At 41.2% G+C, this 19,700-nt stretch overlaps 1 protein-coding gene across 1 annotated transcript in view; it reads right to left on the bottom strand.

The window, feature by feature from the left end:
* Window positions 1-18,897, bottom strand: part of LOC106600876 (corticotropin-releasing factor receptor 1) — a 182,928-nt gene extending 164,031 nt beyond the window's left edge. Inside the window, exon 1 of the mRNA XM_014192620.2 lies at window positions 17,804-18,897. Within this exon, the coding sequence (XP_014048095.1) occupies window positions 17,804-17,827 (24 nt within the window). The 5' untranslated portion in view covers window positions 17,828-18,897. The remainder of the gene's footprint in view (window positions 1-17,803) is intronic.
* Window positions 18,898-19,700: the final 803 nt, after the last annotated feature.

The following is a 19,700-nucleotide window of genomic DNA, read 5'->3' as shown; positions in this document are numbered from 1 at the left end:
TTGGGGTCACTTCGGAATGTCCTTGTTTTTGAAAGAAAATCAATTTTTTTGGTCCATTAAAATAACATCAAATTAATCAGAAATACAGTGTAGACATTGTTAATGTTGTAAATGACTATTGTAGCTGGAAACGGATGGAATATCTACATAGGCGTACAGAGGCCCATTATCAGCAACCATCACTCCTGTGTTCCAATGGCACGTTGTGTTAGGTAATCCAAGTTCATCATTTTAAAAGGCTAATTGATCATTAGAAAACCCTTTTGCAATTATGTTAGCACAGATGAAAACTGTTGTCCTGATTAAAGAAGAAATAAAACTGGCCTTCTTTAGACTAGTTGAGTATCTGGAGCATCAGCATTTGTGGGTTCGATTACAGGCTCAAAATGGCCAGAAACAAAGTACTTTCTTCTGAAACTCATCAGTCTATTCATGTTCTGAGAAAGGAAGGCTATTCCATGCGAAAAATTGCCAAGAAACTGAAGATCTCGTACAACGCTGTGTAGTACTCCCTTCACAGAACAGCGCAAACTGGCTCTAACCAGAATAGAAAGAGGAGTGGGAGGCCCCGGTGCACAACTGAGCAAGAGGACAAGTACATTAGAGTGTCTAGTTTGAGAAACAGACGCCTCACAAGTCCTCAACTGGCAGCTTCATTAAATAGTACCCGCAAAACACCAGTCTCAACATCAACAGTGAAGAGGCGACGCTGGAATGCTGGCCTTCTAGGCAGAGTTGCAAAGAAAAAGCCATATCTCAGACTGGCCAATAAAAATAAAAGATTAAGATGGGCAAAAGAACAGAGGAACTCTGCCTCGAAGGCCAGCATCCTTTTCTTTCAAAAACAAGGACATTTCTAGGTGTCCCCAAACTTTTGAACGGTAGTGTAAGTATTCACATCCGAGTCAAAACTTTGTAGAAGCACTTTTGGCGGTGATTACAGCTGTAAGTCTTTCTGGGTAAGTTTCTAAGAGCTTTGCACACCTGGATTGTACAATATCTGCCCATTATTCTTTAAACAAATTCTTCAAGCTCTGTCAAGTTGATTGTTGATCATAGTAAGATAGCCATTTTCAAGTCTTCAAGGTAAGGTTCTGTATTTATTTTCTTAGTCAACCTTGTGTTCTGTTTCGTTGTGTTCTTGAACGTAGCCCTGTATTTTGCCAAGCTGATCCGACCTTTCCTTTCACCCTGGAGGTGGATGCCTCCGAAGTAGGAGTAGGAGCCATACTCTCTCATCGAGTGGGAACACCTCCAAAATCACATCCCTGTGCCTTCTTCTCAAGGAAGTTATCCCCCGCTGAGAGGAATTACGATGTGGGGAACAGAGAACTCCTTGCCATCAAGCTGGCCATCGAGGAGTGACGCCACTGTTTGGAGGGCGCACAACATCCCTTTCTCGTCCTAACAGATCATCGTAATATGGAATATATCAGAGCGGCCAAGAGGTTAAACTCCAGACAAGCCCGCTGGGCTCTCTTCTTCACACGCTTCCATTTTCATGTTACTTACATCCCTGGAAAGAAAAACGTAAAAGCTGATGCTCTCTCCCGCCAGTTTGACCTTCCGACCAGTAACTCAGACCCTACATCCATTCTTCCTTCCTCTTGCATTATGGGACCGGTACAGTGGGAGGTTCACTCTGCCATACAAGAAGCCTTAACCTCAGACCTTAACCTCAGACCTGGCTCCTCCTGAGACACCAGCTGGGAAGAGTTACGTACCAGCAGTTGTTAGACCCCAACTGATGCAATGGTGTCACACGTCCTTAGGTCAGGACATCCGGGCATTACATGAACCACCGAACTTCTAGCCCGTAAATTCTGGTGGTCCTCACTGAAATCCGGCATAAGGGATTACGTACTCTCCTGTCCAGTCTGCGCCCAAACCAAAAGCCCTTGTCATCTCCCTTCCGGTAAGCTTCAACCTTTGCCAATCCCTCAAGACCCTGGTGCCACATAGCTGTTGACTTCATCAAAGACCTTCCTGAATCCTCTGGTAACACCACCATCCTTGTCATAGTAGACCGTTTAAAAAAAAAGTGTCATCTTACCTAACACCATGGAATTGGCTGAGTGTATGTTCCAGCAGGTGTTCCGTGTGTATGGGATTCCAGAGGACATCGTCTCTGGGCCCCAGTTTGTCTCCCGGGTGTGGTGAGCCTTCTGTGACTGACTGGGGGTCGCCCTCAGCTTCTCCTCCAGGTACCATCCCCAGACCAACGGGCAGACGGAATGCCTGAACCAAGAAATAGGGAAGTACCTCCACCAACAATGTTCTGCCTCTTCACACGACTGGAGTCAGTATGTGTCCTGGGCCGAATACGCTCAGAACTCACTCATGCATTCATCCCTCCGCCTTACTCTGTTTCAGTGTGTACTTGGTTATGAACCCCCCATGTTTCCCTGGGAGGCGGAGCCTGGTACTGTCCCAGCTGTCGACAACTGGTTTTGGCGTAATGAGCGGGTATGAGAGACCGCTCAGCGGTATCTGCAGGAAGCCTCTAATACCCACAAACGCTTTGCCGACAGACGCCGCCGACCTATGCCACTCTTTCACCCCAGACAGCGTGTGTGGCTCTCTACCAGAGACATCTGGCTCTGCCTCCCCTTATGTCCTCGATTCATTGGTCCCTTCAAGATAACCCATCGCATCAACCCTGTCATGTACCACCTCCAATTACCCAGTCAGTACTGTACTTACAGTACTGTAAGGTCAACCTTGTGTTCTGCTTTGTTGTGTTCTTTCTTTGTGTTCTTTAACCTCTTACATCTAGACGTTCCGCTAGCGGAACACCTGCTCCAATATCCAATGATAGGCGTGGCGCGAATTACAAATTCCTCAAAAATACAAAAACTTCAATTTTTCAAACATATGACTATTTCACAGCATTTTAAAGACAAGACTCTCCTTTATCTAACCACACTGTCCGATTTCAAAAAGGCTTTACAGCGAAAGCAAAACATTAGATTATGTCAGCAGAGTACCAAGCCAGAAATAATCAGACACCCATTTTTCAAGCTAGCATATAATGTCACAAAAACCCAGAAGACAGCTAAATGCAGCACTAACCTTTGATGATCTTCATCAGATGACACACCTAGGACATTATGTTATACAATACATGCATGTTTTGTTCAATCAAGTTCATATTTATATCAAAAAACAGCTTTTTACATTAGCATGTGACGTTCAGAACTAGCATACTTCCGGAGGAATTTGCTAACAATTTACTAAATTACTCACGATAAACGTTCACAAAAAGCATAACAATTATTTTAAGAATTATAGATACAGAACTCCTCTATGCACTCGATATGTCAGATTTTAAAATAGCTTTTTGGTGAAAGCACATTTTGCAATATTCTAAGTACATAGCCCGGCATCACAGGGCTAGCTATTTAGACACCCGGCAAGTTTAGCACTCACCAATATCAGATTTACTATTATAAAAGTTTGATTACCTTTTGTTGTCTTCGTCAGAATGCACTCCCAGGACTGCTACTTCAATAACAAATGTTGGTTTGGTCCAAAATAATCCATCGTTATATCCAAATTGCGGCGTTTTGTTCGTGCGTTCCAGACACTATCTGAAAGGGTAAATAAGGGTCGTGCGCATGGCACAATTCGTGACAAAAAAATCTAAATATTCCATTACCGTACTTCGAAGCATGTCAACCGCTGTTTAAAATCAATTTTTATGCCATTTTTCTCGTAAAAAATCGATAATATTCCGACCGGGAATGTCCATTTAGCTAAACAGAGGAAAGTAAACAAAGCTTTCGGTCGACGCGGGCACGAGCCTGAGTCTCACAGTACTGTAACCAGCCACTACCCAAACGCGCTACTTTTTTTCAGCCAGAGCCTGCAAAGCCACGATTCAGCTTTTTACCGCCTTCTGAGACCCTATGGCAGCCGTAGGAAGTGTCACGGGACAGCTAAGATCCTCGCTCTTCAATAAACAGAGACAAGAAGAACGACACCTTGTCAGACAGGCCACTTCCTGCATGAAACCTTGTCTGGTTTTTGCCTGCCAAATGAGTTCTGTTATACTCACAGACACCATTCAAACAGTTTTAGAAACTTTAGGGTGTTTTCTATCCATATGTAATAAGTATATGCATATTCTAGTTACTGGGTAGGAGTGGTAACCAGATTAAATCGGGTACGTTTTTTATCCAGCCGTGAAAATACTGCCCCCTAGCCATAACAGGTTAACGTAGCCCTGTCTTTCATTTGTTCATTGATTTCATCTGTGTTAGTTACTCAACTGGTCTCGTCAGCTCCTTATTTAGTTCAGTTCATTCTGTTTAATGTCTTAGTCAACCTTGTGTTCTGTTTTGTTGTGTTCTTGTGAGTTATTGTTCGTTTTGACTCTACTAAGCCTTTTCCAAGCTCGTTTGTGAGAACCAGTTTTAGCCTTCAATCCTAGTTTTTTTTCACCTGCCTGTTTGCCTACCTATGTATGACTATTGCCTGCCTGTGACCACTATTCCTGCCTTCTGCGAAGACGTAATAAACACCTGCCACACTCTGCGTGTGAATCTACACCTTTTTCTCCCTGAGTATTCATTACAGATTTAAGTCAAAACTGTAACTAGGCCACTTAGGAACATTCAATGTCGTCTTGGTAAGCAACTCTAGTGTAGATTTGGCATTGTGTTTTAGGTTATTGTCTTGCTGAAAGGTGAATTTGTCTCCCAGTGTCTGTTGGAAAGCAGACTGCACCAGATTTTCCTTTAAGATTGTGCCTGTGCTTATAGCTCTATTCCATTTCTTTTTTATCCCAAAAACACCCTAGTCCTTGTCGATGACAAGCATACCCATAACATGATGCTGTCACGTCCTGACCATAGTAAGATGTTATTTTCTATGGTAGAGTAGGTCAGGGAGTGACAGGGGGTGTTTTGTGTTTTTCTATGTTTTGTATATCTATGTTTAGGTTCTAGTTTTTTCAATTTCTAGGTTGTATTTTTTGGGATGATCTTCAATTAGAGGCAGCTGGTCCTCGTTGTCTCTAATTGGAGATCATACTTAAGTAGGGTTTTTTTCCACCTGTGTAGTTGTCTTCTGTTTAGTTTATGTACCTGACAGAACTGTGCGCTTTCGTTTTTCTCTTTGTTATTTTTCCTTTAGTGTTTGAGTTATAATAAATATTCATCATGAGCAATCAACATGCTGTGCTTTGGTTCCCTCTCTACGACAGTTGTTACAGATGCAGCCATCACCATGCTTGAAAATATGAAGAGTGATACTCAGTGATGTGTTGTAATGGATTTGCTCCATACATAATGCTTTGTATTCAGGACAAAAAGTACATTTTCTTCTGCAATTGTTTTTGCAGTATCTCTCGTGCCTTGTTGCACACAAGATGCATGTTTTGTAATATTTGTATTATGTACAGGCTTCCTTCTTTTCAGTCTGTCATTTACGTCAGTATTGTGGAGTAACTACAATGTTGTTGATCCATCCTCAGTTTTCTCCTATCACAGCCATTTAATATCTAACTTTTTTTAAATCACAATTGGCCTCATGGTGAAATCCCTGAGCAGTTTCCTTCCTCTACGGCAACTGAGTTAGGAAAGATGCTTGTATCTTTGAAGTGATTGGGTGCATCGTTTACACCAACCAAAGCCTAATAACTTCATCGTGCTCAAAGGGATATTCAGTGTCTGCTTATAATTTCTTTATACATCTACCAATCGATGCCCATACTTGTGAGGCATTGACAACCCCGCCTTGGTCTTTGTGGTTGAATCTGTGCTTGAAACTCGATTGAGGGACCTTACAATTATCTGTATGTGTGGGGTATAGAGATGGGGTAGTTATTCAATCTTTTTAACCACTGTTACTGAACACGGAATGAATCCATGCAATTTATCATATTTGTTAAGCACATGTTTACTGAATGTATTTAGACTTGCCATAACGAAGGGGTTGAATACTTGACTCAAGACATTTTAGCCTCAAATTATTATTATATATATTTTTTTCACCACATAAACAAAATTCCACTTTGACATTATGTGGTATTGTGCCTAGATCAGTGACACAAAATCTCAATTTAATCAATTTTAAATTCAGGCTGTAATAAGACAAAATGTGGAAAAAGTAAAGGGGTGTGAATACTTTCTGAAAGCACTGCATGTCTCTAACAGGATCAAATACCTGGATGATACACTGCACACTGCATATGGCTTTGTAGTAAAAGCAGAAAGGGTTTGATACGGACATACAAGAGTATGAACAAACAATTTATTGTGTTTACGCACTCTCCAACTCAAGAGCTATGTAAGAATCATGAAGCAATTATGTTTTGAAAAAGTCATTTGGTGGTTTCCCAGATCTGGATTAAGCCTACTTTCAAATGAAACAGAAATTCCATTAAACGTGGTTTGGCGTCCAGGGGAATATTTAATCTGGGTCTGCGAAACTGGCCCATAGATTCCTATTCAGACATTGAGACTGTTATCCCTTAGACTCTAAGGTTTATAGCCATTGAGTACTATACTTAAAATAGACTACACAAAAAAATTAATTAGTTTGACAGTCTACAACTCAACAATGGCTAGCATTTGAAAAATAAATAAAAGATTACATTTGTCCAAAAATAGTTGCTTTATTGCTTTGGTATTTACTTGATTTGGCCATGTTTATTTATGTAAGGACTAGACAGCAAATATTCTATGCTTTTCAGTTTCACAATGCTCATGTTGGAAAATAAAAATCTCTGTATTGTTATATCTACGACAACACCCCATCACCAAACCTTAACAACATGAAGAGTAAACCAATCAGATTCAGATTATGGACGGTCAAAGTAAAGCATGAAGTATGAAATAGGAATATAAAATAGGAATAGATAGAGACAGATAATGATCAGGCAGCGTGTCCGTGTTATTCCATGAGTTTCTGGATGTCCAGTTTTACCAATTCCACTCTAATAGTCAATGCACAGCTTAGAATTATCTTTACATTAGATATCAGTGTCTGTGAATGATACCCTTCAGCCCTGTGCTATGCAATCTCTAACAGTTATCTTCCAATGCTTCAGTGCTGATTTTTCTAAGGTCAAATAAATAGGTGGCCCATATCTAATCTTTTCAGTATACCTACAAACACCAGTTAACCTGTTAGGGCTAGGGGGCAGTATTGACACGGCCGGATAAAAAACGTACCCGATTTAATCTGGTTACTACTCCTGCCCAGTAACGAGAATATGCATATAATTATTGGCTTTGGATAGAAAACACCCTAAAGTTTCTAAAACTGTTTGAATGGTGTCTGTGAGTATAACAGAACTCATATGGCAGGCAAAAACCTGAGAAGATTCTGAACAGGAAGTGGCCTGTCTGACAAGTTGTTGTTCATCTTGGCTCTTTTTATTGAAGACTGAGGATATTTGCTGTAACGTGACACTTCCTACGGCTCCCATAGGCGCTCAGAGCCCGGGAAAAAGATGAATGATATCGAGGCAGCCCCAGGCTGAAACACATTTACGCTTTTGGCAAGTGGCCGATCAGAGGACAATGGGCTTAGGCGCGTGCACGAGTCGACCCCGTGCTTTATTTTCTTTCCTCTTTTTACCTAAACGCAGATTCCCGGTCGGAATGTTATCACTTTTTTACGAGAAAAATGGCATAAAAATTGATTTTAAACAGCGGTTGACATGCTTCGAAGTACGGTAATGGAATATTTAGAATTTTTTTGTCACGAAATGCGCCATGCTCGTCACCCTTATTTACCCTTTCGGATAGTGTCTTGAACGCACGAACAAAATGCCGCTATTTGGATATAACAATGGATTATTTGGGACCAAACCAACATTTGTTATTGAAGTAGAAGTCCTGGGAGTGCATTCTGACGAAGAACAGCAAAGGTAATAACATTTTTCTTATAGTAAATCTGACTTTGGTGAGTGCTAAACTTGCTGGGTGTCTAAATAGCTAGCCCTGTGATGCCGGGCTACCTACTGAGAATATTGCAAAATGTGCTTTCACCGAAAAGCTATTTTCAAATCGGACATATCGAGTGCATAGAGGAGTTCTGTATCTATAATTCTTAAAATAATTGTTATGTTTTTTGTGAACGCTTATCATGAGTAATTTAGTAAATTCACCGGCAGTGTTCGGTGGGAATGCTAGTCACATGCTAGTCACATGCTAATGTAAAAAGCTGGTTTTTGATATAAATATGAACTTGATTGAACAAAACATGCATGTATTGTATAACATAATGTCCTAGGGTTGTCATCTGATGAAGATCATCAAAGGTTAGTGCTGCATTTATCTGTGGTTTGGGTTTATGTGACATTATATGCTAGCTTGAAAAATGGGTGTCTGATTATTTCTGGCTGGGTACTCTGCTGACATAATCTAATGTTTTGCTTTCGTTGTAAAGCCTTTTTGAAATCGGACAGTGTGGTTAGATTAACGAGAGTCTTGTCTTTAAAATGGTGTAAAATAGTCATATTTTTGAAAAATTTAAGTTTTTGCATTTTTGAGGTATTTGAATATCGCGCCACGGGATTACACTGGCTGTTGAGTAGGTGAGCAAGCGTCCCACCTAGCCCATAGAGGTTAAGACCGTGTTACAATATAGCTACGGCTGCATCATCTCTATGTAACCAGGTTATTACACCACCGTCTCCCCAACCACCTCTTTCCACAGCACTGATTGGCCTTATGACTGACACATCAGTTTCTTACAGCACCCCTATGGAAACAAGACAGAGAGGCATGTGTCCCAAATGGCACCCTATTCCCCACAAAGTGCACTACTTCTAATAGACCAATGGACCCTGTTGGAATAGGGTGCCATTTGGGACGCAGACAGTGAGTGCTCCTACAGTGTCTTTAAGTGCTTTTATACATGTGTCTGTGAGCATAGCGTGATGTAGAAAAATAAATAACAGCCATGCAAGTCAGCAGATGGATCGCAGTTTGGCTTGCCCGGAATTATTTCCTTCATTTTATTAAAGGGTCAATATGAATACATTTTGACATTTTAAAAGTGGTGGCTGCGTTGTTTTTGTTTGACTCTCAGACTGCCCCTTTTAAATACCCAGCTCTCTGAGGTTTCCCTTGAAATTGATCAGACCCGTTTTCTGAGAATTTTCCAGGGCTCATGTTGTAAGGGGCTTAGGGAGAGGAGAAGCAAAGGCTTTTCCGAGCATCTATGATTGTTATCATCCGCATTGGATCTAAAACTGATTACCTTTGGTACGTAAATGTCCTGTCCTCCGATTTGGTTACCTTTTTTATAGAATGAATTTACACAGGAGGCAATCAATCTGTAGTTAAGCAAAGACAGCAACTACCGGTACATCTTAAGCCATTAGTCCATATGATGTGTCATGACATATTCTTTTGCTTCATACCATTTCCAATTTATTTTTACACATTGTATTGTTTTGAGGAACTCTGAATGTACACTACGGTTCAAAAGTTTGTGGTCACTTAGAAATGTCCTTGTTTTTGAAAGAAAAGCAATTTTTTTTGTGATTTAAGATGGGCAAAAGAACACAGACACTGGACAGAGGATTAGCTAACACAACGTGCCAATGGAACACAGGAGTGATGGTTGCTGATAATGCGCCTAAGTACGCCTATGTAGATATTCCATAGAAGAATCAGCAGTTTCCAGCTACAACAGTCATTTACAACGTCTACACTGTATTTCTGGATAATTTGATGTTATTTTAATGGACAAAAAATGTGCTTTTCATTCAAAAACAAGACATTTCTAAGTGACCCCAAACTTTTGAATGGTAGTGTATGTATTGCAATACAAATCTAATTTCTACTTTATATCTTTTTTTTAATCAGGATTTTAGATGTGGTGGTCAAAAGAAGCCTGATATCCTGTGACTCAATCAAAACAAGTGGTTAGAATTTCTCCTCCAGTTGCTTGCTATACGTTGGGACCAATTGCATAGAAGTGGCAAAGATTCCTCATGGGCTAGACTAGGAAACATCTACTAAAATCTGTAGCAGAACTCTTGTCATGATGTGTGACATTGAGCTATCCATCAATGCGATAGGTTCAGGGCTGTGCATGACCAGGGTCCTATTCATTAGGCGGAATAATTTTCAAAATGGACTGAAACAGGGAGGTACCACTGTACATGAACTTGTCCAATAAGAACACTGAGTAGCAAAGTGATTTGCTATGGTTTGCCACGCTGTGCTCTACTGAACATGACCCTGACCAGATAGAAGGGCGTCCCCCTCTAGCCTTCAACCCCTCCCACCTGACCTTAATAGAGAGAGCCTGTACTTCTGATAAATGTCCAATCTTGCAGAGTGCAAACACTACATTTCCATATCCACTGTAATAGACTACTGTACTGATAGATACACCTGGCAGCCTCACCTATAGTATAGCCCAGTATGACATACTGTATAGTGGGATATTGGTTCATTACTGGGCTTCAAACTTTGACTGATCGAAGTTATCAAGCCTCATCCTATCTGCAGCAATCAGTCCAGTCACCTTGGCTTGGGGAAGGTGGGCTTTAAAACATGTGTGTGCTGGCAACCTAGCTATCATTGATTAATATGTTCAGTTGGAGCTGCTGATGCAAGCACTTTCAAGGATTTCAGCCTTGCGCCGTCGAACACATACTTTATCATCAATGTATCACCTGCTTGGTATAGTGCACTATACAGGGAAAAGTGTAACATTTCAGACGCAGGCATGATATACAATAGATGGCTTTATAGGTGACGGGAGTTGGGAGAGAAGGACGCACATTATGCGTCTTGAAAGGTCAAACCATAGTGTACAGTAAATGCACGTATGCCATATACAGTTGAAGTCGGAAGTTTACATACACCTTAGCCAAATATACTGCTCAAAAAAATAAAGGGAACACTTAAACAACACATCCTAGATCTGAATGAAAGAAATAATCGTATTAAATACTTTTTTCTTTACATAGTTGAATGTGCTGACAACAAAATCACACAAAAAGAATCAATGGAAATCCAATTTATCAACCCATGGAGGTCTGGATTTGGAGTCACACTCAAAATTAAAGTGGAAAACCACACTACAGGCTGATCCAACTTTGATGTAATGTCCTTAAAACAAGTCAAAATGAGGCTCAGTAGTGTGTGTGGCCTCCACGTGCCTGTATGACCTCCCTACAACGCCTGGGCATGCTCCTGATGAGGTGGCGGATGGTCTCCTGAGGGATCTCTTCTCAGACCTGGACTAAAGCATCTGCCAACTCCTGGACAGTCTGTGGTGCAACGTTGCGTTGGTGGATGGAGCGAGACATGATGTCCCAGATGTGCTCAATTGGATTCAGGTCTGGGGAACGGGCGGTCCATAGCATCAATGCCTTCCTCTTGCAGGAACTGCTGACACACTCCAGCCACATGAGGAAACATTGTCTTGCATTAGAAGGAACCCAGGGCCAACTGCACCAGCATATGGTCTCACAAGGGGTCTGAGGATCTCATCTCGGTACCTAATGGCAGTCAGGCTACCTCTGGCGAGCCCATGGAGGGCTGTGCGGCCCCCCAAAGAAATGCCACCCCACACCATGACTGACCCACCGCCAAACCGGTCATTCTGGAGGATGTTGCAGGCAGCAGAACGTTCTCCACGGCGTCTCCAGACTCTGTCACGTCTGTCACGTGCTCAGTGTGAACCTGCTTTCATCTGTGAAGAGCACAGGGCACCAGTGGCGAATTTGCCAATCTTGGTGTTCTCTGGCAAATGCCAAACGTCCTGCACGGTGTTGGGCTGTAAGCACAACCCCCACCTGTGGACGTCGGGCCCTCATACCACCCTCATGGAGTCTGTTTCTGACCGTTTGAGCAGACACATGCACATTTGTGGCCTGCTGGAGGTCATTTTGCAGGGCTCTGGCAGTGCTTCTCCTGCTCCTCCTTGCACAAAGGCGGAGGTAGCGGTCCTGCTGCTGGGTTGTTGCCCTCCTACGGCCTCCTCCACGTCTCCTGATGTACTGGCCTGTCTCCTGGTAGCGCCTCCATGCTCTGGACACTACGCTGACAGACACAGCAAACCTTCTTGCCACAGCTCGCATTGATGTGCCATCCTGGATGAGCTACACTACCTGAGCCACTTGTGTGGGTTGTAGACTCCGTCTCATGCTACCACTAGAGTGAAAGCACCGCCAGCATTCAATAGTGACCAAAACATCAGCCAGGAAGCATAGGAACTGAGAAGTGGTCTGTGGTCCCCACCTGCAGAACCACTCCTTTATTGGGGGTGTCTTGCTAATTGCCTATAATTTCCACCTGTTGTCTATTCCATTTGCACAACAGCATGTGAAATTTATTGTCAATCAGTGTTGCTTCCTAAGTGGACAGTTTAATTTCACAGAAGTGTGATTGACTTGGAGTTACATTGTGTTGTTTAAGTGTTCCCTTTATTTTTTTGAGCAGTGTACATTTAAACTCAGTTTTTCACAACTCCTGACATTTAATCCTAGAAAAAATACCCTATCTTAGGTCAGATAGGGTCACCACTTTAGTTTAAGAATGTGAAATGTCAGAATAATAGTAGAGAGAATTATGTATTTCAGCTTTTATTTCTTTCATCACATTCCCAGTGGGTCAGATGTTTACATACACTCAAATAGTATTTGGTAGCATTGCCTATAAATTGTTTAACTTGGGTCAAAAGTTTTGGGTAGCCTTCCACAAGCTTCCCACAATAAGTTGAGTGAATTTTGACCCATTCCTCCTGACAGAGCTGGTGTAACTGAGTCAGGTTTGTAGATTTCTTGCTCGCATGCGCTTCTTCAATTCTGCCCAGAAATGTTCTATACGATTCAGGTCAGGGCTTTGTGATGGCCACTCCAATACCTTGACTTTGTTGTCCTTAAGCCATTTTGCCACAACTTTGGAAGTATGCTTGGGGTCATTGTCCATTTGGAAGACCCATTTGCGACCAAGCTTTAACTTCCTGACTGGTGTTGAGAGATAGCTTTAATATATCCACATACATTTCCTTCCTCATGATGCCATCTATTTTGTGAAGTGCACCAGTCCCTCCTGCAGCAAAGTACCCCCACAACATTATGCTACCACCCCCGTGCTTCAAGGTTGGGATGGTGTTCTTCGGCTTGCAAGCTTCCCCCTTTTTCCTCCAACGAAATCGATGGTCATTATGGCCAAACAGTTCTATTTTTGATTCATCAGACCAGAGGACATTTCTCCAAAAAGTACGACCTTTGTCCCCATGTGCAGTTGCAAACCATAGTCTGGCTTTTTTTATGGCTGTTTTGGAGCAGTGGCTTCTTCCTTGCTGAGCGGCCTTTCAGGTTATGTCGATATAGGACTCGTTTTACTGTGGATATAGATACTTTTGTACCTGTTTCCTCCAGCATCTTCATAAGGTCCTTTTCTGTTGTTCTGGGATTGATTTGTACTTTTCGCACCAAAGTACGTTCATCTCTAGGAAATGTGTCTCCTTCCTGAGGGGTATGATGGCTGCGTGGTCCCATGGTGTTTATACTTGCACACCATTGTTTGTACAGATGAACGTGGTACCTTCAGGCATTTGGAAATTGCGCCCAAGGATGAACCAGACTTGGGGAGGTCTTGGCTGATTTCCTTTGATTTTCCCATTGTAACGACGGTCGTCAGGAATGGACCAAGGCGCAGCGGGTTGAGTGCTCATAATTAACTTTAATGAAAACACAACTACAAACAAAACAAAACAATGGACGACGAAGACAGACTTGAAGGCACAAGACAGCAATTCAAGTGACAAACTCCCACAAATTACAAACACAAACACACCCTAATATATAGGACTCTCAATCAAAGGCAACTTGACAACACCTGCCTTCAATTGAGAGTCCACACCCCAATTAACTAAACATAGAAACAGACTAACTAGAAAGAACATAGACTAACAGAGCAGTGACCAAAAAACCCCGGAATACATAAATCAACTACCCTCTACATAATACACACACCCCGAACCACATAAACCAAATACCCTCTGCCACGTCCTGACCAGCCTACACTAACAAAATAACCCTCATACTGGTCAGAACGTGACACCCATGATGTCAAGCAAAGAGGCACTGAGTTTGAAGGTATGCCTTGAAATACATCTACAGGTACACTTCCAATTGACTCAAATGATGTCAATTAGCCTATCAGAAGCTTCTAAAGCCATGACATATTTTATTGAATGTTCCAAGCTGTTTAAAGGCACAGTCATCTTAGTGTATGTAAACTTCTTACCCACTGGAATTGTGATACAGGGAATTCTAAGTGAAATAATCTGTCTGTAAACAATTGTTGGAAAAATTACTTGTATCATGCACAAAGTAGATGTCCTAACCGACTTGCCAAAACTATAGTTTGTTAACAAGACATTTGTGGAGTGGTTGAAAAATGAGTTTTAATAACTCCAACCTAAGTGTATGTAATCTTCCGATTTCAACTGTAGGTAGTCAATGAGACACATGGCTGTGGTAAAGGTCGCCGGCGCTGTTCATGGTCACGCAGATGTATTATATTCCTCAGTGGCAGCAGGGTGCCATTTGGAAACCAATCCAAATGGCACCCTACTTTCTACTAAAATATATTCAACACCTCAGGGGTGTAAAGTACTTAAGTAGAAATACTTTAACGAACTACTTAAAGTAGTTTTGGGGGTATCTGTACTTTACTTTGCTATTTATATTTTTTTAACAACTTTTAATTTTACTCCGCTACATTCCTAAAGAAAATGAATGCACTTTTTACTCCATTCATTTTCCCTGACACCCAAAAGTACTCGTTACCTTTCAAATGTTTAGCAGGACAGGAAAACGGTTCAATTCACACACATCAAGAGAACATCCCTGGTCATCCCTATTGCCTCTTATCTGGCAGACTCACTAAACACAAATGCTTCAATTGTAAATGCTTCATTTGTAAATGAGCGTTGACAGCATGAAGCCCAAATAGATTTGACAAAAGAAGAAGAATTTCAAACCCTGATTACATTGGGTTACGATAACCTCTTTATATATGTGTGGAAATACTTGGGAACAGATTTCCTGAATTGCAATCTATTTGAGCTGATTTCATGATGATTTTACAGTCTTATGTCAAAATAAATTAATAAAGATATATTTTTTTTCTAAGAAAAAATGGGGGGCCAAATAAAATCACCTGGGTGCCGAATTTGGCCCGCGGGCCGCCTATTGGGGAACCTTGTTGTATAGTGCTAGCAGACACTGTTATTCCTCAAAAGTCAGTTTCCCATCTGTCAGCCAAGCAGCCATTAGTATTCAGCTATGTGATATGGTTAGGCGGGAGGATTTCTATCTCTGTAGCTTCTGTGCCCGTAGAAATATAATTACTACAGTATACTAGAATTAACTAGAATTGAATGGGAATGTCCGTTCTGTGGTCTGGTCCTTTCCATCTGAGGGCTCTGTGATGAGTTAATTAGATCAGAGAGGACAGACAGACCCAGACTGTGACTGTGACTAGGGGTACATTGAGATCTTTAATTAAAGAAGTGGACATTGAGATTTTATTGAGAGGCTGAACAGACTGGAGTCTGACCTATGTTCACACCTGATGAAGGGACAGGATATGTTTGCCTCTGAAAGAGGGCCCTGTTTAGGACTGTCCTTAAAAGTTTGGTAGAGAGGAAAAAATGTGTAGGCCTACAGAGTCTGTCTGCCAGGCAAATTGGGAGTATAAAAATAACATTATGTTGGTGATTCATTCGAAAATGTAAAATGTATAGGTTGGTGGATAGGAAAAACATGTTTACAGAGTCAGACAGTTTGGCAAATGGAGAGTATTAAAATTACAAATTGTTGATTCACTTTAACATAATCAAATTTACATATCAAATTAATCAAAGACATGGGATAGTTGCTCAGTCAAAACGAAAGTGATCTGATAATTTGCATGTTGTCTAACTAGATGATTGATCTGCAATCAGATATGCATAGTTGGTTTTATTTGCATTTTCACTTCCTCACTGTCCAGGTTGTCTTTTCTGCTTTAATTAGAATGTCAACCCTCACTGCATTTAAAACTGTCAATCACTTCACCTCGTAGCCCTGGGTAGAGTTCCATAATCTCTCTCCATTGGACAAATGCCAGACTTACCTCAAGCAATATAGGATTAGTGTGATTCACAGGCAGTGGCTGTGTAAAAATGAATCCCCTACTGCACCTGCATGAGTTTGATTCTCAATGCATCAGGGTGTCTATATTGAGACTGTTTTGAATATACTGCACATAGAAGGTATGATCATATGCGTACACCAGATACACAATTGTCTGTAAGCCAAACATTTTCAGCGTAAACATTAGGTATGCATGGAACAAAATGTGTCAACCTTTCCGTATTTACTGCTCCTTGTCGTGGGGTATTGCATGGGTAACCCTTGCTTTACACAACAGAACACATGGATCATTTATGTTCCATGCAGAATTAGAAGGCTTTGTATCTCTGCCCTGTGTTTCCACTGTGTAAGCTTACTTTCTTTATACACTTGTGCAACCTTTTGTAAACGCTGTCAACTCTATCATTCCGCACAGCATAAAGCATTCCTTTTTGCCACAAGTTGTGGCAAAAGATTTTAATCATAAAGTGAAAACAATGAGGATAAAGAGGCTTGGCATGTGTCGGCAATGTCAATGGTTCGAAGAAGCTTATTTTTAGTGTTTGTATTTTGATTTATGATATCAAAATGCGGTGCGCTATGCGGCGAGGTGCCAAACCTCTCCAACTTCAAGATTGAAGAATCCCGTACAAGTAGTAGGCCTATGCAAGTGCTGAATAGTTGTTTTGTTGCTGTTGGGGCTTTCAATCTCCGCAGGTCATGTAGGCTATGTGGATGTGATGATTGTATAAGAAAACAGGCATATTTAATCCTACCGATTTAGATTTGACCCTCACTCAACCGTGTAATGACAATGCGTAATCTTCTCCTGAGTTAGGCTAAATCAGGCGAGCCACAACAAACCCAAGATTGGCTGAAAGACTTAGATTGATCCCAAAAGCTGTGGCCAACAGCCATGTGTCTCCTGTGGATTTAAATTAAATTGAATACCTGCTGAGTCATATTTGCAATATTTCATGTCTCAGCATTGTCAGCGCGTAACTGCGTTTAATTGTATTCTTGAATACAAGCCAAGTGAATGAATCAACAACAAAATGCATATAACAATATTTAGCAATATCCCCTTTAATAATAATAGTTCGTAGTGCTCGAGAGCTCAAGTGCCAACATAACCTGCATTTGAAGTAATATTATTCACTAGATATTGTTCTTTACAGGAGTTGTAAACGGAAAACACACACGCACAAATATACTGCACACACGCACTTTTACATTCATCCTTTGCTGCTGCTCCTCTTTTCCTTATTTGACTTATTATTATCTATCCTGATGCCTAGTCACTTTACCCTGCCCTCGTGTACATATCTACCTCAAAAACCTCGTGCCACTGCAAATTGATCTGGTATGCCTACTGGTAGTCTACTCTCTGTATATAGCTCCATTCTTGAGTATTTTATTTTCTTCTTCGTATTATTAATTTTTAACTCTGCATCGCTGGGAAGGGCTCTTAAGCAAGCATTTCACGGTAAAGTCTACACCAGTTGTATTCGGCGCATGAGACGCATACAATCTGATTTGATTTGATTTGAAAAACCAAAAAAACATGTCCCAAGCAGTGAGGCAAAAACACAATCTCAGCTGCCAACAAAACCATTTTTTTTTTTTTTTTACAACATAGCAGTTAACTGAAAGGACAACAATGATTTAAAAGCATCTCGCATGCACCTGACATACCTGGGGAAGAATTCGCAGCCACATTGTTCTGTGCGTTTATTTGCTGATATCTCCAATCTGGACTCCTGCCTTCTCGCAGTTACCGTGTTACCACGAGATGCCTCCGGTACCGGATTAGGGATACTCAATTCTCACAAGAGAGGATATCGCACCACTTTTGGAATGAATCTTGCTCACATGAACAACAAACAGTTACTTATCGTTATGCATTTTCTCAAATATGAAGTCCCAATAAAGTGTTTAAGTAAATGTTCATTTATTTTATAACACAGCCTCTAAATTGCCGGTCATTATCTTATCGAGATATGTTTGGTTTTAATCGATGTCAGTCCATTTCAGAGGAAATTCAAACGTCTCTTCGGAAATATTTTTTGTATAATGTTGATCCGTAGTAGTCTATTTCCTTCTGTATTACACCGCTATATATTCCGGTGAATGGACTTTCCAGGGTACTGCGTTTAGCTTGCTTTTAATAATAGCCTACATGTAAATATCTATTGTTCTCCATGTACATAAAACGGTCATCAGAGGTTCCGTCCGCAGTATCCAATAATTAATTCCGTGGGCCTATTGAAATTCGGTTAGAGATTGATGTCGGGTCTCGCCAACTTCAAAGCGTTGACAGCCTTTTGCGTCGTCCTTTTTCAATCCTCTTCATAACAGTCCTCCCATGTATAGTTTTTTTTCCCGATGTGCGACTGGTCAGGTGCTCCAATATTTATTTTCTCAATGCTAAGGTCTGCAAAATACCATTTAACTTATAATATCTAGGCAACATACACCACAGCATTAATTAAATCTGCCCACTGCGCTCCAAAAAGTGAAAAGGGAAGAGTGCTTCGCAGGCTCAGCTTCAGAAATCGCCTAATATGATGTGTTTGACAAAACTACACCGGTATCCTCTTAACGCAGTGGCGGGCCACAGTCTTTCTCGCTCTTTGGGTGTTTCAGCTCCGATTCCACTTCACTGCAGTTCGACCGACTGCTTTTAGAATTTGAAATATTTTGTTTGTGGTACTGCTCTCCCAGCCTACATAGGCAAATGGTACAAACTCCAGCATGCGATCGCATAGACTGTCCTACGTCACTGCACACTTTACAGCTCTCCTCTGTTCACTTTAGTTTTTCCTCCTGAGAGCAAATTAACCTGTATTACGCGTCAACAAAACAACATGTTAGATCTGTTCTCGATTTATGTCCAATGGTACACACCAACTCCAGGGAGCACGAAAATGTATGTCTGTGAAGCTGTAATATGGTTCAATGAAAGCAATAATTTGCCAAATAGGCCCACTGAAGTCCCCTTGAAAGCTCTAGACCCATGTCATATATTGTATAGGAACATGAGGATACATAATTATAACATCATTTAGGCTGGCCACTCAAATAATCCCCTTACCCCTTCCTCTCTTTCTCCACTGTCCTGCCTTCTCTCCTGATGCCCCACCATGTGTATTTATTTTTTATTTAACCTTTATTTAACTAAGCAAGTGAGTTAAGAACAAATTCTTATTTACAGTGACGGCCTAGGAGCACAGAACGACAGATTTTTACCTTGTCAGCTAGGGGATTCAATCTAGCAACCTTTTGGTTACTGGCCCAACACTCTAACCACTAGGCTACATGTCATATAGTTCACTTATGGAAATGTCCACATGTCTTGCACATGCAAAATTGTACTTCACATGTGAAATCATGTAAAACCATGTGGTTTTGGGACACTTTACATGTGATAATATTTCACATGGAGTTTCACGTGGATTTTCACAAGTGATCACAAACATTCACAAGTGGATTAACATTTTCCCATGATGCCCTGCAAACAAAAAGTAATTAGAATGTCCACGGAAAGTCACAAAATAGATGCCGTTTTTCCACGTACATATTTGACAGATGT

The sequence above is a fragment of the Salmo salar genome, chromosome ssa03, assembly GCF_905237065.1.
Source record: "Salmo salar chromosome ssa03, Ssal_v3.1, whole genome shotgun sequence".
Lineage (NCBI taxonomy): Eukaryota > Metazoa > Chordata > Actinopteri > Salmoniformes > Salmonidae > Salmo > Salmo salar.
Note: the sequence above shows the minus strand (reverse complement) of the source record. Positions and strands in the feature narration are given on the sequence as shown.